The sequence below is a fragment of the Eubalaena glacialis genome, chromosome 6 (genome assembly GCF_028564815.1).
Source record: "Eubalaena glacialis isolate mEubGla1 chromosome 6, mEubGla1.1.hap2.+ XY, whole genome shotgun sequence".
Lineage (NCBI taxonomy): Eukaryota > Metazoa > Chordata > Mammalia > Artiodactyla > Balaenidae > Eubalaena > Eubalaena glacialis.
Window position 1 is genome coordinate 59,699,165 of NC_083721.1, and position 23,466 is coordinate 59,722,630.

General features: G+C 39.9%; 2 protein-coding genes across 7 annotated transcripts in view; both read left to right on the forward strand.

Moving 5' to 3' along the window:
• The window catches only part of PHLDB2 (pleckstrin homology like domain family B member 2), a 232,468-nt gene that overhangs the window by 167,070 nt on the left and 41,932 nt on the right, over positions 1–23,466 (forward strand). For all 6 annotated transcript variants that reach the window (XM_061194159.1, XM_061194163.1, XM_061194160.1 and 3 more), the window contains 2 exons: positions 11,605–11,748; positions 12,752–12,889. In XM_061194159.1, the coding sequence (XP_061050142.1) occupies positions 11,605–11,748; positions 12,752–12,889 (282 nt within the window). The remainder of the gene's footprint in view (positions 1–11,604; positions 11,749–12,751; positions 12,890–23,466) is intronic.
• On the forward strand, positions 18,959–19,780 carry LOC133093309 (nucleolar protein 56-like). The gene has a single exon (XM_061193066.1). It carries the CDS (start codon positions 19,233–19,235, stop codon positions 19,761–19,763), a length of 531 nt encoding a protein of 176 aa, XP_061049049.1. The 5' UTR covers positions 18,959–19,232; the 3' UTR covers positions 19,764–19,780.

A 23,466-nucleotide genomic window follows, 5' to 3' on the forward strand; every position in this document is an offset into this window, starting at 1 on the left:
GTGGGTCTTGCCTGATTGCTTCTCCTCTCTTCCTACCCTATGCCATGTGGATCTTTACAGTCTTGTTTGTAGAAGAGCCTTTCTTGCAGACTCCTGTTTGTGTCCAGCAAGAGTTGCTCCACATTTAGATGTATTCTTTTTTTTTTTTTTATTGGAGTAAAATTACTTCACAATGTTGTGTCAGTTTCTGCTGCACAATGAAGCGAATCAGCTACATGCATACCTACATCCCCTCCCTCTTGGACCTCCCTCCCATCCCTCCATCCCACCCATCTAGGTCATCACAGAGCACCAAGCTGAGCTCCCCACTCTATACAGCAGGTTCCCACTAGCTAGCTATTTTACACATGGTAGTGTATTTATGTCAAACCTAATCTCCCAATTTGTCCCACACTCCCCGTCCCCCTCTCTGTCCACATGTCCATTCTCTACATCTGCGTCTCTATTCCTGCCCTGCAAATAGGTTCATCAGTACCATTTTTCTAGATTCCACATATATGCGTTAATATACGATATTTGTTATTCTCTTTCTGGCTTACTTCACTCTGTATGACAGACTCTAGGTCCACCACATCTCTATAAATGACCCAATTTTGTTCCTTTTCATGGCTGAGTAATATTCCATTGTGTATATGTACCACATTTTCTTTATCCATTCATCTATTGTTGGACATTTAGGTTGTTTCCATGTCCTGGCTATTGTAAATAGTGCTGCAATGAACATTGGGGTACATGTATCCTTTTGAATTAGTTTTTTCAGGGTATATGCCCAGTAGTGCGATTGCTGGGTCATGTGGTAGTTCTATTTTTAGTTTTTTAAGGAACTTCCATACTGTTCTCCATAGTGGCTGTTTCAATTTACATTCCCACCAACAGTGCAAAAGGGTTCCCTTTACTCCATACCCTCTCTTTGTAGATTTTCTGCTGATACCCATTCTAACCAGTGTGAGGTGATACCTCATTGTAGTTTCAATTTGTATTTCTCTGATAATTAGTGATGTTGAGCATCTTTTCATATGCCTCTTGGCCATCTGTACATCTTTTTTGGTGAAATGTCTATTTAGGTCTTCTGCCCATTTTTTAATTAGGTTGTTTGTTTTTTTGATATTGAGCTCCATGAGTTGTTTCTATATTTTGGAGATTAATCCTTTGTCCGTTGCTTCATTTGCAAATATTTTCTCCCATTCTGAGGGTTGTCTTTTCGTCTTGTTTATGGTTTCCTTTGCTGTGCAAAAGCTTTTAAGTTTCATTAGGTCCCATTTGTTTATTTTTGTTTTATTTTCATTACTCTAGGAGGTGGGTCAAAAAAGATCCTGCTGTGGTTTATGTCAAAGAGCGTTCTTCCTATGTTTTCCTCTAAGAGTTTTATAGTCTCCGGTCTTACATTTAGGTCTTTAATCCATTTGGAGTTTATTTTTGTGTATGTTATTAGGCAGTGTTCTAGTTTCATTCTTTTACATTTAGCTGTCCAGTTTTCTAAGCACTACTTATTGAAGAGGCTGTTTTTCTCCATTGTATGTTCTTGCTTCCTTTGTCATAAATTAGGTGACCATATTTGTGTGGCTTTATCTCTGGGGTTTCTATCCTGTACCATTGATCTATATTTCTGTTTTTGTGCCAGTACCATACTGTGTTGATTACTGTAGCTTTGTAGTATAGTTTGAAGTCGGGGAGCCTGATTCCTCCAGCTGCATTTTTCTTTCTCAAGATTGCTTTGGCTATTCGGGGTCTTTTGTGTTTCCATACAAATTGTAACACTTTTTGTTCTAATTCTGTGAAGAATGCCATTGGTGTTTTGATTGGGATTGCACTGAATCTGTAAATTGCTTTGGGTAGTATCGTCATTTTCACAATGTTGATTCTTCCAATCCAAGAACATGGTATATATCTCCATATGTTTGTATCATCTTTCATCAGTGTTTTATAGTTTTCTGAGTACATGTCTTTTGCCTCCTTAGGTAGGTTTATTTCTAGATATTTTATGCTTTTTGTTGAGATGGTAAATAGGATTGTTTCCTTAATTTGTCTTTCTGTTTTTTCGTTAGTGTATAGGAATGCCAGAGATTTCTGTGCATTAATTTTGTATCCTGCAACTTTACCAAATTCATTGATTAGTTCTAGTAGTTTTCTAGTGGCATCTTTAGGATTTTCTACGTATAGTATCATGTCATCTGCAAACAGTGACTGTTTTACTTCTTTTCCAGTTTGTATTCCTTTTAGTTCTTTTTCTTCTCTGATTGCCATGGCTAAGTCTTCCAAAACTATGTTGAATAAGAGTGGCGAGAGTGGCCATCCTTGTCTTGTTCCTGATCTTAATGGAAATGCTTTCAGTTTTTAACCATTGAGAATGATGTTTGCTTTGGGTTTGTCATATATGGCTTTTATTATGTTGAGGTAGGTTCCCTCTATGCCCATTTTCTGGAGAGTTTTTATCATAAATTGGTGTTGAATTTTGTCAAAAGCTTTTTCTGAATCTATTGAGATGATCATATGGTTTTTATTCCTTAATTTGTTAATATGGTGTTTCACACTGATTGATTTGCGAATATTGAAAAATGCTTGCATTCCTGAGATAAATCCCACTTGATCATGGTGTATGATCCTTTCAATGTGTTGTTGGATTCTGTTTGCTAGTATTTTGTTCAGGATTTTTGCATCTATGTTCATCAGTGATATTGGTCTGTAATTTTCTTTTTTTGTGATACCTTTGTCTGGTTTTGGTATAAAAGTGATGGTGGCCTCATAGAACGAATTTGGGAGTGTTCCTCCCTGAGCAATTTTTTGGAAGAGTTTGAGAAGGATAGGTGTTAGCTCGTCTCTAAATGTGTGATGGAATTTGCCTGTGAAGCTATCTGGTCCTGGACTTTTGTTTGTTGGGAGATTTTTAATTACAGTTGCAATTTCATTACTTGTGATAGGTCTGTTTATATTTTCTAATTCTTCCAGGTTCAGTCTTGGAAAATTGTACCTTTCCAAGAGTTTGTCCTTTTCTTTGTGTTTGTACATTTTATTGGCATAGAGTTGTTTGTAGTAGTCTCTTGTAATCCTTTGTATTTCTGCAGTGTCAGTTGTGATTTCTCCTTTTTCATTTCTAATTTTATTGATTTGAGTCCTCTCCCTTTTTTTCTTGATGTGTCTGGCTAAAGGTTTATCAATTTTATCTTCTCAAAGAACCAACTTTTAGTTTTATTGATCTTTGCTATTGTTTTCTTCATTTCTATTTCATTTATTTCTGCTTTGATCTTTATGATTTCTTGACTTCTACTGACTTCGGGTTTTCTTTGTTCTTCTTTCTCTAGTTGCTTTAGGTGTAAGGTTAGATTGTTTATTTGAGATTTTTCTTGCTTCTTAAGGTGAGATTGAATAGCTATAAACTTCCCTCTTAGAACTGCTTTTGCTGCATCACATAGGTTTTGGGTCATCGTGTTTTTGTTGTCATTTGTTTCTATGTATTTTTAAATGTCTTCTTTGATTTCTTCAGCGATCTCTTGGTTATTTAGTAGCACACTGTTAGCCTCCATGTATTTGTGTTTTTTACAGTTTTTTTCCTGTAATTGATTTCCAATCTCATAGCATTGTGGTCAGAAAAGATGCTTGATATGATTTCAATTTTCTTAAATTTTCCAAGTCTTGATTTGTGACCCAAGATGTGATCTGTCCTTGAGTATGTTCCGTGTGCACTTGAGAAGAAAGTGTATTCTGTTGTTTTCGGATGGAGTGTCCTATAAATATCGATTAAATCTATCTGGTCTATTGTGTCTTTAAAGCTTGTGTTTCCTTATTCATTTTCTGTTTGGGTGATCTGTCCATTGGTGTAAGTGAGGTATTAAAGTCCCCTACTATTATTGTGTTACTGTCGATTTCCCCTTTTATGGCTGTTAGCATTTGCCTTATGTATTGAGGTGCTCCTATGTTGGGTGCATAAATATATATAATTATTATGTCTTCTTCTTGGATTGATCCCTTGATCATTAAGTAGTGTCCTTCTTTGTCTCTTGTAATAGTCTTTATTTTAAAGTCTATTTTGTCTGATATGAGAATTGCTACTCCAGCTTTCTTTTGATTTCCATTTGCATGGAATATCTTTTTCCATCCCCTCACTTTCAGTCTGTATGTGTCCCTAGGTCTGAAGTGAGTCTCTTGTAGACAGCGTATATATGGGTCTTGTTTTTGTATCCATTCATCCAGTCTGTGTCTTTTGTTTGGAGCATTTAATCCATTTACATTCAAGGTTATTATCGATAGTATGTTCCTATTACCATTTTCTTAATTGTTTTGGGTTTGTTTTTGTGGGTCTTTTTCTTCTCTTGTGTTTCCCGCCTAGAGAAGTTCCTTTAGCATTTGTTGTAAAGCTGGTTTTGTGGTGCTGAATTCTCTTAGCTTTTGCTTGTCTGAAAAGCTTTTGATTTCTCCATCGAATCTGAATGAGATCTTTGCTGGGTAGAGTCATCTGGGTTGTAGGTTTTTCTCTTTCATCACTTAAAGTATATCTTGCCACTTCCTTCTGGCCTGCAGAGTTTCTGCTGATAAATCAGCTGATAACCTTATGAGAATTCCTTTGTATGTAATTTTTTGCTTTTCCCTTGCTGCTTTTAATATTCTTTCTTTGAATTTAATTTTTTTTTGTTTGATTAATATGTGTCTTGATGTATTTCTCCTAAGGTTTATCCTGTATGGGACTCTCTGTGCTTCCTGGACTTGCTTGACTCTTTCCTTTCCCATGTTAGGGAAGTTTTCCACTATAATCTCTTCAAATATTTTCTTAGATCCTTTCTTTCTTTCTTTTTTTTTTTTAAGAGCTATTCTTTTTTTTTTAAAATTAATTAATTAATTTTTTTTTTTTTGGTTGTGTTAGGTCTTCGTTTCTGTGCGAGGGCTTTCTCTAGTTGTGGCAAGCGGGGGCCACTCTTCATCGCGGTGTGCGGGCCTCTCACTATCGTGGCCTGTCTTGTTGCGGAGCATAGGCTCCAGACGTGCAGGCTCAGTAGTTGTGGCTCACGGGCCTAGTTGCTCCGCGGCATGTGTGATCTTCCCAGACCAGGGCTCGAACCCGTGTCCCCTGCATTAGCAGGCAGATTCTCAACCACTGCACCACCAGGGAAGCCTGTAGTTGTGGCTTGCGGGCTCTAGAGGGCAGCTCAGTAGTTGTGGTGCACGGGCTTTTTGCTCCGCGGCATGTGGAATCTTCCCAGACGAGGGCTCGAACCCATGTCCCCCGCATTGGCAGGCGAATTCTTAACCACTGCGTCACCAGGGAAGTCCCTTCTTTTTCTCTTCTTCTTCTGGGACTGTATAATTCGAATGTTGGTGCGTTTAGTGTTGTCCCAGAGGTCTCTGAGATTGTCTTCAATACTTTTCATTCTTTTTTTCTTTATTCTGCTCCTCGGCAGTTATTTCCAGCAGTTTGTCTTCCAGTTCACTTATTCGTTTTTCTGCCTCAGTTATTCTGTTATTGATTCTTTCTAGTGTATTTTTCATTTCAGTTATTGTGTTGTTCATCACTCTTTGTTTGTTCTTTAGTTCTTCTAGATCTTTTTTAAACATTTCTTGTATTTTCTCAATCCGTGCCTCCATTCTATTTCTGAGATTCTGGATCATCTTTACTATCATTACTCTGAATTCTTTTTCAGGTAGATTAGGTAGAATAGGTAGACAGCCTATTTTCTCTTCATTTATTTGGTCTTGTAGGTTTTTACCTTGCTCCTTCATCTGTGACATATTTTTTTTTGTCATCTCATTTTTTTTTTTGATAGATAGGATTGTGTTCCTATCTTACTGGTTGTTTGGCCTGAGGCTTCCAGCACTGAGTTTGTAGGCTGCTAGGTAGAACTGGGTCTTGGTGCCAAGATGAGGACCTCTGGGAGACCTCACTCAGATGAATATTCCCTGGGGTCTGAGGTTCTCTGTTAGTCTAGTGGTTTGTACTCAGAGCTCCCACTACTGGAGCTCTGGCCCTACCCCTGGCTCATGAACCAAGATCCCGCAAACTGTGTGGGGCAGGAAAAAAAGAAAAGAACAAAGAAAAAAAGGAGGAGAACAATAACAAAGAATAAAAAGTAAAATAAGATTAGAAAAGCAACAAATATGTTAGAAAGAATGAAAAAATAAAAATATAGACGAAACAACAACCGGAAGGTAAAACAGAGCACAAAAGTAAAAAAGAGGAGAAAAAAAAAAGCCGGAAAAGGCCTTAGCTGTGGGGGGGCGGGGCTTAGGCGGGGGCGAGGTTTAGGCAGTGGGCGGGGCATATGCTTAAGATCCACAGGGCCTGAAAAGGCCCTGGGGAGGGGTGGGGCTTAGGCTCAGCAGGAGGGGCCCAGGAGTGCCTCTGGCCTTGGAGGTTGTAAGACCCCATCCAGGACCGCAGCAGGCTCACGGGGCCCGAGTAGGCAGGGGAAACACTAGGCACATTCCCCCCTCATCCTCCAATCCTGGAGGGCCCCTCCCCATTGGCCTCTCTTCTTCTCCCTCTCCCTCCTATGCCCCTAGGAGTCACACGGCAGGAGGGGGCCCCAGAAGGCAGGGGACCAGACCTGGAACCCCAACAGGCTTCCTGAGGCTGAGATGGTGGGGGAAATGCTCTCTGTGCCTCCCCTGATCCTCTTGATCCCAGAGGGCCCCTCCCTGACCGCCTCTCCTCCTCTTTCCCCCTCCTCCCTCTCTCCCACAGCCCTAGGGCCCACAAGGCTGGAGGGGGCCTCGGAGAATAGAGGACCAGGACTGGGAGCCCAACAGGCTTCCTGAGGCTGAGAGGGTGGGGGAAACGCCTTCTGTGCCTCCCCTGGTCCTCTGATCCCTGAGGCCCCCTCCCATCCGCCTCTCCTCTTCTCCCCCCACTTCCCTCCTACCCCACTAGTACCAGCACAGCCCAGAGGGGGCCTCAGAAGGTGGAGGACCTGGCCCGAGAGCCCCGCAGGCTTTCTGGGGCCCGACTGGGCTGGGGAAACGCTAGGTGTGCTCCCCCTTATCCTCCAAGCCCCTGAGGGTCCCTCCAGGAGTGGGAACCTGTCCCCCCTCCCAGCCACCCCTCAGGGGCACTGGTCCTGTCCAGCCTCCACTTCTCCTCCCCCCTCACTCCCCCCATGTCCTACCCAGTCACTCAGGTGTTCCTCCCGTCTCCTTGGGCGTTGAGGTCCTCCACCAGCAACCAGCAGGCGCCCTAGTTGTGGGGAGACGCGAACTCCATGTCTTCCCACTAGATGTATTCTTGATGTGTTCGTCAGAGAGGTGAGCTCGGCGTCCTGCTGCTCTGCCATCTTGATCTCCCTTGTCTTCCTCTTCACCCATCTTTTAAAAATGTTTTGTCTTGTTTTTACTCAGTAGTAGGAGCTATTTGTTGGAAGGAAATTAGTCTTTTATCATGATTTGTCTTCCCCTTGGCTTTATTAATGATTTTTTTTCAATGTATAGGACATTTATATGTAGTCATAATTATTACTTAGTCTTCCAGTTGTTTGCTGATCTAAAAGTGTCTTCCAAATTTGAGGATTTCTTAAAAGGAGTTCAGGGAAGATCTTTTGGTGCTATATTTTTCACACAGGTTAAGAAAGTTTTTTTCTATGAAATAAAAAAAAATTATTCCCTTACCTGTTTTCTAGAAAGGATTTAAGAGACCTTATAATAAAACACATCAATTTTATTAGAATAAAGTCTGAACACCAAAAATAGTAAATAAGAGAAAAAGCAGGTACCATAGTCACAAGAATTTATTTATTGAAAGATAAATTAGATTTATTAATTTATTTAAGTAACTCTGACCATTAAATTTCTTGGCAGTCATGCCCGAAGAGCCAAAAATTTAAAAAGGTACATTAATTAGATTTTTCTTATAAGAGGACACATACTGATTCTTTAAGAGAAAGATGTTATCATACTAAATTCTGCAGGTAGTTTATCACAGGGAGTATTATTCAGGGAAATTTGTGTCTTTGCTTTTATTTTTGTTTGTTTGGCTGCAACAAGACTTTCTGACTGAATGTTCCTAGTCAGAAATCCTTATCTACCTATGGAGTTCTCCCATTGTATTCATCAGGACTCTGGACTGTTCAATTCTTCTTTCTTCTAATGACTAGGTTTACCTTACTTATTCTCAAGGGAGAGTAATTCTGATAGGACATCTGTCCCTCTTGCCAGAAAGTTGCAACTGTTAGAAACTAGGATCTGGGTAGAAATCAAAAGTTGTTGGTTTCAGGCAAAGTAAATGACCCATCATTTGAACATCTGAGCTGTTGTCATCTGCCATTGGGCTTCCTGCACTGCCTTTTTGTCTTAAATTCTTCCCCTTTCTTCCTTCACAGAGATCTGCCAGACTTTTGCTGAAGTGGTGAGCTGTGTGCTCTAAGGACTAACTTTTGGGAAATAGGTTTCCTCCTGAAGAGGGCTTTGACAAGAAAGCTGTTGGGTGTAAATGAGCGGATCATGACAGATGTTTTTCATTGCTCCAGTATGCTTTTGTGAAATAGGAGGCCTTTGAAGCTTGGAGCAGCTCCCCTGTGGCACGCAATAGAAGACTGTGCCTCCTTTAGACACAGGGAACATCAAGGGCACCTCTGGGTACCACACGGCAGCTTAGACAGAGTGCAGCTGAGAGGCAATGGGTTTTTCATTTATTACTCTTTGAAGACAGACATATGTTACCTCGAGACAGAAGATAGAGGAATCTTAAAAAAGAAGAAGAAGTCCTGATTATTTGTTTTAGATGCTCTTCCTCTTTGAGTAATCTGCTCACTGGATTAGTTACTCAACAAAGTACAATGTTCGTAGGATTAATGGAGAAGAGAGGAATGTGAAAAACACTCTAAGCTGGTTTAATGAAACAAAGATGTTAATGATATTTAGGAAGCCTGAGATTTACCATTCTAGACTTTGCTTTACCTAAGACTTAAAGATGTAGATGACCTTGGAAATACGCTCATTTTAATTGGCTTTTGTGAACCTGTCTACCGCCACTTGAGGTGAAAGCCGAGAATAGCTCACTCTTCTCTTTTTTTTTTTTCCCTTGCAGTTTTACTGAGATATAATTGACATACAGCACTGTATAAATTTAAGGGGTACAACCTAATGACTTGACTTACATATTTTGCAAAATGATTACTGCAATAAATTTAGTTAACATCCATCACCTCATGTATTTGCCAAAAAATGTTTTCTTCCCTTGTGATGAAAACTTTTCCACTCTTCTCTTCTTGAGTAATCATTCTGTCTGCAGTGGAAAGTCCTCACACTCGCAAACTTCTCTGGTCGCAAGTGGTTTCTAAGAAGAAATCTGCAAAGAAAAAGAAAAAAGGTTGATGCAAACTGTCTTGTCCCTACTGTCTCCCCTTTCTATGTGTGTGTGGATCAAGTTACCTCAAAGACAGCATATTTGGGGATGCACATATATGTGCTTTCATTAAAACACGTCACTCTCAGTAGTACCCTATACATTACTATTAAAAAAAAAAAAAAACTTGGATAGATCAAAATTTCACTTTTCTCTGTCACCATAAACTAAAGCTATTCAGTGGCTACCACACCCTTGGCTCTCTATTGTTTTTTTATTTGGATATAAATGATATTACAGTATCCTCATCCCAGTCTATTACAAACCAGAGTTTTAGAATGCCTCTTGAAGATTTTGCTTTTTATAAACAACTTAACAATAAAAAACAGTCATTACCTAGATAACATTTATTGCTACAAACAGACTCTTAAGCTGTTTATCATTAAATATACCTATTGTGATAAATTTTCTAGAAACTTTGAGCTGTACAGATACTTATAATTGCCACTATTATCTATCTTTATAGTTTTGCAGATTGTTCAGTTTTTGTTTTCTTTTGATGCTTTGCTTCCACCAATGAGAGAAATATTTTTAAACCATGCTGGAAGTTGAAACCTAATATGAAATGTTGACCCGACAGGATACTGGCCTTCTTGAAGCTTTCCTGCTAGGATTACTTGTCAGTGATTTAGGAATGCCATTCACTGTTGTAAGCATTCCTCATGCCCTAAAACAGGCACCCAAGCATTAGGACAATGAGATTCATTGTATGTGAAGAAAGATCAGCAGTTGTTTTACTAGTTCATAAGATACTGGAATTAAGATGACAATTTAAAAGCTAAATGTCAACAAACAAACAAACAAACAAAAGCTAAATGTCAAGGCTTGGAAGGCCTGCATACCTTTGTTCTAGTCAACCTGAGATACTTGACTTCTCAATGGTTTAATCTTCAGGAGCAGGGAAGTAGGGTAAAGAATAAAGAATATGAATAAAGAATAAAGAACCCAACATGATGCCTATCGTGTTACAGTAATTTTTAGGATTGTTAAACACTAAATGAACTTAGTAAGGAACACAAAATGTTAATGGTTTCTTTAGTTAATTTGAATATTCTTTTCAGTGGTTAGTGAGTAATCTTCAATAATTAACTAGGCTGCTGTTTCCAATTTCCAATTGTGAAATTATATAATTATTGACTTACTGGTGTAAAGAAATTACTTCTTTTTCAAAGAGAGATAAAATTAAATAAATAATTTACCAATACGGGTGCCCCTTCACTTACAGAAAGACTGGTCTCCATGAGGTGATATCCAAAACAACTAACCTGAAATTCTTAAGAGAAGAAGCTGTTTTCAATTCACTGTATTCTCTTCTTAAAATAATCAGTAGTCATATTTTGGCTGTGTGTATCATCTAAATGTTCCTTTCTTTCCCGGACATTTGTCATAACTCTGTTTGGGGTATAAGTATGTCCTCTCTCACTTAATTTCTTTCCTGACTTTCTCATTCCTTGTTAAGGATCTCAGTTTTTCCATGAAATAATTTTATGAATAATGGCCAGTATCCTATTTCATGTCACAAAAGTGCATTGGCCCAGTTAGTGTTTTAATCATTACATAGGATAAAGACCGATAAGTAGTGTGCTAATGCAAAAACTGAAACATGAATTAACTTAATATTAAGTGTGTAGCTTTAAATCATTTGGGAGGTCACTAAAGTAATAAAGCCTTGTGTTGTCCTGGTTATTAACTTTGGGGAACATTTCAGTGAGGTGAGGCCAAATGCCATGTCCCTCTTCTCCACCTTGTGTTGGAAAGGAAATAAATAAGAGTGCTTGCTCATTTGCAGATAACCCAAGCAGTGGGACCCAACAGAGATTCTAGAGACTGTGGTAGGATATGTACTCGCTTGGAGACGGGAGAGAGTATGGAGCTTATGATGAAGGTAGCAGCGTGCCCAAGAGACATCCCGGAGGAGGTTGTCGAAAGTCTAGTCCAGATTCTAGTTCTCTGCTCTGCTGAACTTTGTCTATAACCTGAGAGAAGTCACGACAATCTCTGTGGACCACAGCTTCCTCATCTGTATAACCTCTTAGTTATTTTGGCTTTAAAAGGACATGAATATGTACACTGAAGTTGGTTTGTAGGAGCTAAACTAAGCCCCTATGTACTGAGGGTTTATGGGAAAATGCAGAGTTCCAAATAAACAATCACAAGGATGCTTTTATTATAGAATCCAAATAGACACAGACTGTGAAATGCTAGACTTGTGACTGGTTTATTAACTGGGAAATTCTGGAATTGAAGTGTGACTAGCCCTTTTCTGTGTTGATTAATCACAGACCCCAGAGGGTATAAGTGAAGAACAAAGGATTCAGGAGTTGACTGCGATGGAAGAGTCCCGGATAGCAATTCTGAACAACCTCGAGGAACTTGAACAAAAAATCAAAGATATAAATGACCAGATGGAGGAATCTTCCAGAGAGGTATAAACCACAAGTTCACTTATTACCCTCTCTCATTTTTCTTTCTTTCCTTTAGCTTAAATATATCAATGCCTATTAGGGCACAGGCCTTGGGGGGCAGAATGCATAGAGGTCAACATGAGCAATTTGTAGCTGTGTAAAAGGGGTACATATGTGGGGTAGAAATGCTTTTTTTAATGTTTCCTTCTTCTTTCTGGGTTTTTTTTTTTTCATCCAATGAGATGAACATATGAAGCCATTTTTAATGTGCGTTATATATAACCGACTTTGTCTTAACTAGTGTATGCTTTCTGAGCTGCTTCAAGATCTGTCAGCTGAGGTACCATGTATTTAGGCGTTTAAGTTCAAATCCAACAAACATTTTCTAAGCACGTTAAGTATGAGTTGGGTATCCTCTTGGCACTATGGGGGGATTTACATAATTAAAGAAAGGGGCGATTTTTTAATACCTCCATGGAATGAGAAGAAGCAGCTAACTCTGCCTAAGAAGTATCTGCATGTCTGTACTCACGGATGATGCAGTCAGCCCATGTGTGGAAGGGGACTGCTCACCTGTCATCTTATGCACAGACCCTGGGAAGCCCCTCCTGCTGGCATTGCTAGGAATGCAGCGCTTGTGTGCTGGGCTGAGTGTAATTTTCATTTCCCATGCTCTAGGGGCAAACAGAGACGTGGCTGCTCCCAAGATCGTTCACGCTTGAGCTTGAATCTAAGCGAATAGGCAAAATATCCTTGAGAAGTAAGCAGAAAAGGGGTTATCATAGAAAAAGTAAATGAGAAGATAACTAGTGTTCTTAGCAAATATATTCTGGCCTCCCCACTTTCTCATATAGGAATCCTGAGTCTCACATGGGTTCTCTGGAGTGTTTTCTGGGCTCCATAATCTGACTGATAATGGTAATACTTTTTGCAATTTGTAGCTGTTAAAAATACACCTCTAAAGGGGGCAGCTGAAAATTTCCCTGAAGGTGAAACACCTCTGAGCTTTGTTTTGTGTCCTCAGTTGGATATGGAATGTGCTCTCTTGGATGGAGAACAAAAATCAGAAACAACTGAACTTATGAAAGAGAAGGAGATTTTGGATCATCTAAACCGGAAAATAGCAGAACTGGAAAAGAACATTGTTGGTGAAAAGACCAAGGTAAAAGAAAATTATATTTGATACCAATTTTACGGGCAAAATGGTGCTTCCATTTGATTGAATTTAAATGTTGTATGAATTGCCATGGTTTTGGATTTGTGTGTCATGTTCCTGGAGACAGCGGCACTGGAAAAAAGTCTTAAGATGAGGTAAGTTGTTGCAAATTAAGAACTGTCAGGGGCAGAGCAGCTAATGCTAAGATAGTAGAGCCTGTTTAGTTTTTGAGCCAGTATTCATGGCAGCTCATTCTGCTTGAGTCGAGTGAATTGCTTTTTTCCAATCAGCCTTTCTGCTCTTCTGATTCTGCTTTGTTTTTAAAGAATCATTTTAGTACTTTGGAACTTCTTTCCAGCAGTGCCCTGTAAGGGTGGCTTAAACATATTCAAATATGGTTGCCTTATTTCTTTTCATTTTTCTGTTTATTAAAAAGATGAATGGGAACCATGCATTTCATCTGTCTCGCCTTGCCATTGGCTTCCATGCAAGTGCACTGCTCTTTGAAAAATGCACTGCAGTTTTCAGGGGATCCTCACACACTGCCGAGTGAAAACTGTGAAACACAGCTGACACTTATTTTGGAAAGGAATATTGCTTACACATTTCAGTTAGCCGATACCTCCTAGGGAGTATGAAGAATTACTTGCAGTTTTTAGAATTCAGGGTGGTAGTTGGGTTTTCTTGTTTTTCTGTTTGTCTATTTTTTGCAGAAAATATTTCACTTACTCTCCTCTCAAATTCTGAGTTAGTTACAGCTGAACTAAGCTTAAATTAAAAATTAAAATTCCAGTTTGAGAAAGAAAAACTAATGAGCTTGAACACATTCCTTTCTTGCTCATCACGTTCTCCACTAAGCTGAGAAAAAGAAAAAAATTTCAGTTTGAGTAAACTCCAGTGGTAATATGTGGAAAGGATTTCTGCTCAGTGTGGCTTCCTTTTTAGGCTTCTCTTTGTTTGAGACCTATAAAGAAGGGCATTTGATCTTGGTGCCAGAGAATGAGCTCAAAAAGATATTGTCAGAAATTGAAGTCAGATTAAAAGCTACATATCAGTATCTTGGTTGCCTGCTTATCAAGATCAAACTGCACATCTTTTTCATATTAAATTTTATGTATGTGCCTTCGAGCTCTAGACTTTGAAATAGTAAAGAATCCATTTGGGTAGTAGCTATATTTTTCTTTAAAAGCTCAAAACCATATCAAAGGATTGATTGTCTAGTTCTGCTGTACAGGACGATTATGGTTTTCAAAGTTTCCGCACTGATACAGCAAGAAACTTTCATTGGAGGCATCAGATGTTTTTGTTTTGGTGCTTACTAGTATTTTACTATTTATGTCATACCGGAAAGCTAGCGGGACATAGGAATGGGGTATCAGGTTCCCAGTGAACCTGTCTGCCTTCCCCATCCATGTAGTTGTTTATCTTTGTGTAGCCCGCATATGACATGACCTATAAATTCTATTTGTCTACCTGTCATTAGCATCAGATTCTACACAAAAGTGAAGCAAGTTGAGTCAATGCTGAATCTCACTTCCCAGGGACAGCTGTGTTATATTCTCCAGACCTAAGTAAGGTAGAGTCAGAACTCCAGGAACATGAGTGGAAACAAGCAAGGGGGAGGCTACTTCCATCCTTCCTATTATTGTTTTGGTGGCTTGATAGAGGCTGTGCATAGGAGAGAGGACGCTGGGGGCTTGAAGTATAGAATCAGCTCATGCAGCTGTTAGGGGATTAGTTGGTCTCGGAAGGTGGGATTATTGTCTGTCATCACATGATATGAAAAATGGCAAAAACTGGCTTTGGGTGAGGGATTCCAGAGGAGAATGAGGGAAGTGAAAGCAGACTGAGCTGGATGATGGTACTGCATATTCTTGACAACCAAACTCAAATAGAGACCCAGCACTGCTTGGCAACATCTCTCTGTTTCTCAAGTGAAGTTATTCTACCATTTTATAGCACGGCTATTTCATACGTTCACTCTGTTCAAACTTCTAGCCCACTTTCCTGCCCCTGGCTCTGAGATGATCTCACCAGCTACTTCACTGAGAACTTAGAGCATCTCATCTTCATAACTAAGGAAGGCTCTCTTCCCCTCAAACACCAGTCCCTTTGGATGTGCCCAGGGTACCGTCCCACCATCTAGAGGTCCACAGTCCTTCCGTTCCTCACTCCCCCCAGCCTCTCCCTCTTTACTGGACCTGTACTGTCAGTATGCCAATATTATTATTTTTTTAAATTATTATTATTTAAAAATAAAGTTCCTTCCAGCACCTACCTTAGCTAGTTTCTCTTCAGCATAGCCAAGCTTTTCAAACAGTTTTCTCAGTATACTGTGCGTTCTCCTGCTTAGTTCACCATTCATCCCATTCTTGTTCCACTACGCCATCAGATTTGCTCCTGTTAAGACCACTAAAAGCCTTGGTGCTGCCTAACCCACCCACTGGGTGCTTTTCAGCTCTCTTATGATCAGACTCCTAGCGGCATTCAAGACAAGGGACAACTCTTTTCCTTGACACTTCCCTTCCCCCACCCCTTTGCCTTCGTGTACCACACTCCTCCGGTTTTCCTTCTCTTTCTCTTACTTATCTCTCTGACTTTTCCATCCGAGTTCCCGTTCCTTCTTCCTCTGCCTCTATCCAGCCAGTGTTACAGTGTCTCTGATCTGAACCTTCTTCTTCTTTTTTTTTTTGAAGCAAGCTCAGACTTCCCCAGAAGTCCACAGAAAAATTCTGCTTGCTCTCATTGGTCTGAATTAAGATATATGCTTTGAATCATTTACTTTTTTTTTTAAATTGAGGTGTAATTGACATATAATATTATATTAGTTTCAGATGTACAACACGATTCGATATTTGTATACATTGTGAAATGATCACCACAATATTTCTGGTTAACATCTGCCATCTCTTGTTGAGAACTCTCTTCTCTTATGTTCTCACATTCTTTTACAGCCATGGCTTCAAATAACGTGTACATGCTGGTGACTGCCAAATGTATGTCTTTAGCCCACAACCCTTTTCTGTACTTCTGACTCATATCCTGTAGCCTACCTGATATCTCCACTGAGATATTTCTCAGGTATTTCCAGCTGAACACGACATAACCGAACTCTTGATCTCATCCTTCCCCTTGCCTTGCATACACTTCCCCTGCCTCTGATCCTGCTCTTCCTCTAGTTTTCCCACCAGGAAATGGCATCTCTATCCACCTGTATGTCCAAACAGAAACCTGGAAGTAGATCTTGATACTGCTTTCTCTATCACCCCCACTTCTAATTGATTAAAAAGCTATTGATTACAAAGCTATTTTTCAATTACTTTAACTTCTCCGCATCTCCCCTAATAGCATTCTCTTCTAAATCATCAAAATTTCCTTTTGAGTTCCATTTCCATTTGCTTCCCTTCAGTCTGTTTGCTTCACAGCAACCAGAGTGATTTTTCTTTTAAAATTTAAATTAGGTCATATCACTCTGGTTTGTGTTCCCCTGTATTTTATATAAATCTAAACTCCTTACCTGTCCTGACCCTTTCTATCACCTTTCTCCCCTCTCCACACCACTCTCATGGTGGCCTTCCTTCTGTTTGTTTAAAGATCCATCCCACCCTGCGTGCCCTGCCTGAAATTTCCTTTCCTATATTCCATGCCTTGTTGGTTGCCTGTCTTTCAGGGCTTAAGTTCAGTGTTAGTTTTTCAGAAAAACCCTACTAGCCCTTTCCAGCTCAGATTATATTCTCTCTGTTGTTCTTTCAGTCCTTTTACAAATCATATTTTATAATTTATATTTGTTTTGGGCTTGTTAGATATTTATTTCCCTCCCTAGTCTGTGAAATAGAGGCAGGCACTGTTATCCACTGTTTATCCAGCTCATAATAGGTGCCAGAATACCGCCCAATGTTTTTCGGGAATATTGTACTTGGATCTCCTGCTAACAGTGAGTCCTGGCTGGGTCTGAACACAAACATTGAGCCAAACACCTGCCTGAGAGCTACGTGCAGCCAAGTTTCAGGACAGCTGGGGTGGTCTGTCCAAGTGCTCATGCCAGGGGCTTGTAATCACGCTGCCCGTCGAGCCAGAGCGTTAAGACAGAAGAAGGAAATGGCCTTTGCCCTTTTGGATCTCGTTTCCTTTTCCATACACCTGTTGCTGCTGTCAGATATAAACTGTAGAATGAGAAAACCAAAACCTGAAAAGATATCCCTGTTGGGGAAGCTCCAATTCAGATGTCAATAGCACATCCTGTAAGCCTGGCCCTCATTTTTTGGAGACAAGGCCTGGAGCCATAGGAAGAAAGTTCAGTAACACCTCAGAGTTCAAATCCTGGTGTGAAATTAATGACGTTGTTTCCTTGGCTCTCAAGACCAGTCTTTAGCATTGTTTCTTTTTGCTGATTTGGGAGCTGTCATTCTATTTTACATATTTAGTATAAATTAATGTATTTCATAGGTGACCACTATTTATTGTATGCTACCATATAAAATATAAACTATAGACATAATTACATATACAACATAAAATATAGACAATGTATTTAATTGTGTATTTGTTGAACATTTTTGCAGTGGCTCCCTGGGCTGACCTTTCACCGTCCTTATGGGGACCACAGTCAGGAGCATCAGTGCACCCGTTTCCATGCGGCTCTGAGCTAAATGCCACCTGCCTGTTGTGTTCTCAGACGGTAGCCACATCACAAATAGAGTCTCTATGAACTTATAAACCCTAAACAAATAGAAGTATCAGACTCGAACATAAACCCAGAGGGGATGTTTATTTGAAGCAGTAAACAAAAATCCATAGTGTTTTCTTAGGGCAAGAGAAAGGAGAGAGACTTGTTAACCTCTGTGCTGGTAGACTGTTTTAGGTTGATGGGCTTGGTGACTGGGGGTGGGGAAGCCACCAGAACCACGAAGCTCAGTTTGGGCAAAAGCTGGAAGCGGCTTCCCTCCCCCCTGCACTTCCCCTCTCCAAGGCAAAGCCTGATTTGGGGCAACTGCTGAAAAGTATGAAAGTGTTCCTGCAGTTGTTTGTGTACATTTTCCTTCTGTCTTTGTCTATTTCTGACTACATAAAAAATTCAGAACTAAAAATAGTTTTTCAGTTTCTCTATTTTTGGATTGTCTGTCTCATTCCTGCTCCTTAGCATATGACAATGAAAAGTTAGCTGTACTGAAATTAAATAAAATGGTTAAGGAAAGGCTCTGCTTACCTAGTATTGTTGAAGAGTCTTTCCATCACCTAGATGGTGATCACAAAGCTCAAACCATCCTTCTGTTTAAGGATCTGTCCTCACAAAGATAGGTTGCGATATTTTGTAGCTATACTGGTCTGCACACTTTTATAGCTAAACACACTTAAAGGTGTGAGCTGAAGTTTAAATCACTCTACGCCATGCAACACGTTCCTGGGTGAAATCTTGAATTAGTTGACTAATTTTTCTGTAATAAGCATATAGCTTTGTGTCTTAAGTGGTTAAATTGTATTCTCCATTATTATCTTGCCAGAGTACCTGTTACTTCCTCCCCATCTTTCCTTCAGAGCCAGGGGAAGACAGAGAGCCTGCCCAGAATTCCTCAGCAAAGTGTTAATGCCTCTTGAGTGCAGAGTCTTTGCCAAGTCACAGGCAGTGTTCAGAAGGGACCCAGCCCTTCCCGTGCCTCTTTCTTACATTTCAAAGTTAGCTCCCTGTTTAAAGGAAGTGGAAATATATCATGGGATTTGGGGATTAAATCAACAGGGTTCCAGATTAGGGTGATTTTTTTCTGGTGGTTGTTTGATTACGTAAATCCTTAGTGTTCTGATTTTCCAATGTTTTCTACCCTAAACATCCATCAACTGTGCAATTAAAATGTCAAAGCCAATGGTAAAAAAAAAGCCTAGGAAAGTAACATAAAAATGTGCCTCTTTAGAGGCAGGCAGAGAATGGGTTTTCAGCAATAACCATCTGGGGACACAGTTCCGTAATCTTTCCTCTGCAATTCTGAAAAGTTTTGTAGAGGAAGAAAGCTTTTTATAAGGTTGGCACCAAAACTTAGTTGGTTTCAAAACCTGACTTGGGTCCTGGTGTCTGAGTGATTCCCAGCACAGGGACCAACTTTCCAGAGCCCTGAAGACAAGGGGTAACACCCCAAAATATGGACTCATTTTCCACTCTACCTTCATTGGCCGAGCACCTGCCAAGAACAAAGGCCGCATCTCCCGATACCTGGCAAACAAATGCAGTTTTGCCTCACGAATTGATTGCTTCTCTGAGGTACCTACCAGTGTATTTGGGGAGAAGCTTCGAGAACAAGTTGAGGAGCGGCTGTCCTTCTATGAGACTGGAGAGATTCCATGAAAGAATCTGGATGTCATGAAGGAGGCAATGGTTCAGGCAGAGGAAGCGGCTGCTGAGATTACTAGGAAGCTGGAGAAACAGGAGAAGAAACTCTTGAAGAAGGAAAAGAAAAGGCTGGCTGCGATTGCCCTGGCGTCTTCAGAAAACAGCAGTAGTACCCTGGAGGAATGTGAGGAGACAAGTGAAAGACCCAAAAAGAAGAAAAAGCAAAAGCCCCAGGACGCTCCTCAGGAGAATGGAATGGAAGACCCATCTGTCTCCTCCAAACCCAAAAAAAAGAAATCTTTTTCCAAGGAGGAGCTGGTTAGTAGTGATCTTGAAGAGACAGCTGGCAGTGGAAGTCTTACCAAGAGGAAGAAATCTTTCCCCAAAGAGGAACCAGATAGTGACCCTGAAGAGCCAGGAAACAAGAGGGTCCCCAAGAAAAAGAGGAAATTCTCTTCCAAGGAGGAGCCTCTCAGCAGTGGACCTGAAGAGGCTGCTGCCAGCAAGAGCAGCAGCTCCAAGAAAAAGAAAAAGCTCCGAAAGCTATCCCAGGAAAATTAGAATGGACATTTCCCTAGCAGGGCATAACTTACAAAGATATTTCCCAACCCATCCCCTATAGCCCAATAAAAAAAAAAAACAAAAAAAAACCTGACTTGGACTGATGTTCACACTCAATATGAATATTCATAAGTAGCTGCAGAAATAGAAACATGTTTGATTACAGGGTTTTGCCCCAGACCTCACTGGAAATGCCATACAGTATATGCTATATGAACTGTGTTACCTCTATCAAATGCAGAATACTCTGAAATCTAGAACACATCTGGCCTTAAGAATTTCAGATAAGTGATTTTGGGTCTAAAACAATTGCCTAATCTTGAACCTCTGAGGATGCCTGCCTCTCAAACCACCCCACAGGGCTCAGGAACTGGAAGGAAGGGGACCCTCAGGGTGTATGGAGAGGACTTTGGATGGGCTACCCTTAAAAATGATGGCTTAGGTACTATGAATTTTAACATATCACTGCATCAATTCCAAACTTGACCCAGTGTTTCAATAAACATGGCCTGAGTACCTAGTGCGTGCTGGAGTCTATGCTGAACAGTTTGGAAATTACAAAGATGAACCTTAATTTTTAAGAAAATCTTTATCAAGCTAATAAGGCTGCCAAATTAGGAAAAAATATATATGATGCTTGGTTAAATTTAAATTTCAAATAAAGAGAATAATTTTTTGGTGTAATTATGTCCCATGCATTATTTAAGACATACTTACGTTTAAAAAATCATTTGTTGTTCATCTTAAATTCACGTTTAATTGTATGTCCTCTATTTTATCTGGCAACCCTATAAACTAATGAAGTAGGCATCTTTTCAGGGTAACCTTGAACCATCTGCTTACCAAATATTAGTTAAATGTGGTAAAATTATTTTTTTATAGTTATTCAAAAATTTTCCGTGTAGTATTGGAATTCAAATAGAGCCAGCAAGTTAAATTTCAGTTCCTTCCTTCGAGAATACAACTTAGAGAAAATTTATTATTGTCTTTTAACCACGGATCTGGCAAAATAAGTGGTCCCGAGAAAGCCTTAGATTATTAAGTTTATTCAAGATTATTGGCAATTCTTGTGTACATGTTCAAATTACTTAGGGTAAATTTATAACCACTCCTGATCATTTGTATGATTAGAAGCGAGTCGTTCTACCTCTGAAATTGAAATGCATCATTCCTCTCTGAAACCATACTGGATATTGGAATCTCACAGTTCTTTTTTTCTTTTGGTTTACTTGAGGCATTTAATCTAAAAGTAAAAATTTTACATTTGGGGTGTTACCTGTAAGAGAGGACTTTTATACTATGAAGGAAAGGTGCTGAGGCCAAATGTCTTCAAGTTTTGGTAGATTCTGTATTAATGTCCTGTGTCTTCATTACAAAAATCAAATTGTAATTAATTTTGCCTTTGCCTCTCACACTATTCTGGGTGGCTAAATCAGTGATTCTGATTGCATATGAGAACACCTGGAGAGATTTTTAAAAAGCTTGTTCCCTAGCCTTATACCCCCTAGATTTCTAAGTGGAGGCCTGGGAAATAGTATATTTAAAAGCTCACCCAGCTTATTCTAATGTGGTCAGGGCTAAGAACCACTGTACTTCATGAAGACAGTGATCAAGTTACCTCGTTTCTCTGTCTCTATTCCCCTTATAAATATTTATTGGTTGACTGAATGAACAACTCACCATGGAAGTAGATGGAAGCCCAATTTTCTATACTGCTTTTTTTTTTAAATTAATTAATTAATTTTTTTTTTTCGGTAGTGTCGGGTCTTCGTTTCTGTGCGTGGGCTTTCTCTAGTTGCGGCGAGCGGGGGCCACTCTTCATCGCGGTGCGCGGGCCTCTCACTGTCGCGGCCTCTCGTTGCGGAGCACAAGCTCCAGACGCGCAGGCTCAGTAATTGTGGCTCACTGGCTCAGCTGCTCCGCGGCATGTGGGATCTTCCCAGACCAGGGCTCGAACCCGTGTCCCCTGCATTGGCAGGCAGATTCTCAACCACTGCGCCACCAGGGAAGCCCATATACTGCTTTTTACTTTCATTTGCTGATGAAAAATTTACCTTTGGCGCTATATACACTTTAGGAACATCAGTCTTTTCTTTTCTTCTTTTGGCCACGCTGCATAGTTTGCGGGATCTTAGCTCCCCGACCAGGGATTGAACCCTCCCCAGCAGTGAAAGTGCGGAGTCCTAACCACTGGACCGCCACGGAATTCCCAGGAACATCAGTCTTAAATATGCAAAATAGGCAGAATCTTGCAATGAATTTGTGACCCAACTGGATTTTTGCTGGCCCATCAAGAGAGGACAAGTCAATTCGAGAATGATGGAGGTGGCTGTGGTTCTAGGGAAGTCATGTTCTGGTCTTTGTTTTATAAATACACCCTTTACATCTGGATCTTCCTGGAGTGTTCCGATTACTTATAATCTTATTCTTTCCACAAAGTTAAATTTGTTAAATATATTAAAAATGCATTTTAATTCATTTATTTCCTGAAAACAGATTTATGACTCCTAAGAAAAAAATGTTGTGCTCTCTCCCAATTTGATGTTTGGAAAATATTGCTGTGCCTACAGTAGTTAGAATAGGTGACTTTAACTAATTTAAATCTGGGGGGAAGAGAATAACACCCAGTGTTCATATTTTACATGTAAAAAACTAGAATCCCTGAACCCTGGAATGTCATCTAATTTGTCCAACTATTTTACCTTCGCTGTAGAAGGTGATATTTTCAGCTCTAATTAGCTGCTTGCCTAGAGCTAATTTTTCTTTGAAAACTTCCTGGACAGTAAATAGAAGAGAGGTATATTAATTTCTTTCTGGCTCAGAGGTGGTCTACTTTTGGCTCTTGTAGGAGTGATAGCACGTCTGTGGCCCCCTGTGGTTTATGGCCGGGCCCATCTGCCACTAGTCCCTCTTTCATCCTTCCCCTCACTTCCTTTGCCCTAGCTTCGGCCCCACTGAGCTGTCACTCTGAGACCCAGGTAGTGGTCACAGAATTACGGATAAACCACAGAGAAGCTGCAGAAGGTCCTGATGGTGTCCGCTTGCATAATGGTTCTAACTGCCCCCTTGTATGGAATTGCAAAACGTTTTGAGCACTTCAGAAGGAAGGCACTATGTAAACATAAGGTATTTTTTATTAGTTGTTTATTTGTGCTTATTATTAGCAATTTAAAAATTGAGAGCATCAGAGGAATAGTTTGGTTATTTCTTCGGAGTTGAGACCTGTGTTTTAGGCCAGTGCCTTTCCATATTGTTAAATATCGTATCAGTGTTTTCTATCGAATATTATTTTAAATTTTAAGGCTTGGCATCTTTGCTATTTGATTGGAATGAATCGTTTTCTTATTTATTTAACTTTCTGTTTGAAACTAGAATGGCTGCAAATTCTGGTGAGACAACACCTAGAAATAGAACTCTTTGTGGACAAAATTCTTTTGCTGTGTAATAGGGCAATCTTAGATCTGCACGCAAGGGAAATAACACATTTTCTTAGCCAAAGACAACAGGTGTTCTGTATTGTTGGTTTTATTAAGGGAAAAAAATTATTAATTCTGAAGCTAAAGACTAAATCTAACTGGCACTAGTATATTCGATTTTACTGTGAGGTAACACTTGAGAATCCTTTATTCTGTGAATGATGCCATCGCTTTTTCTCACTCCTACACAGCAGCTGTGTACACTGAGTACACTTCACAGTAAAGAC

Coding starts and splice junctions, on each gene's coding strand:
- LOC133093309 (XM_061193066.1), top strand. CDS start 19,233: ATGAAGGAGGCAATGGTTCAGGCAGAGGAAGCGGCTGCTGAGATTACT.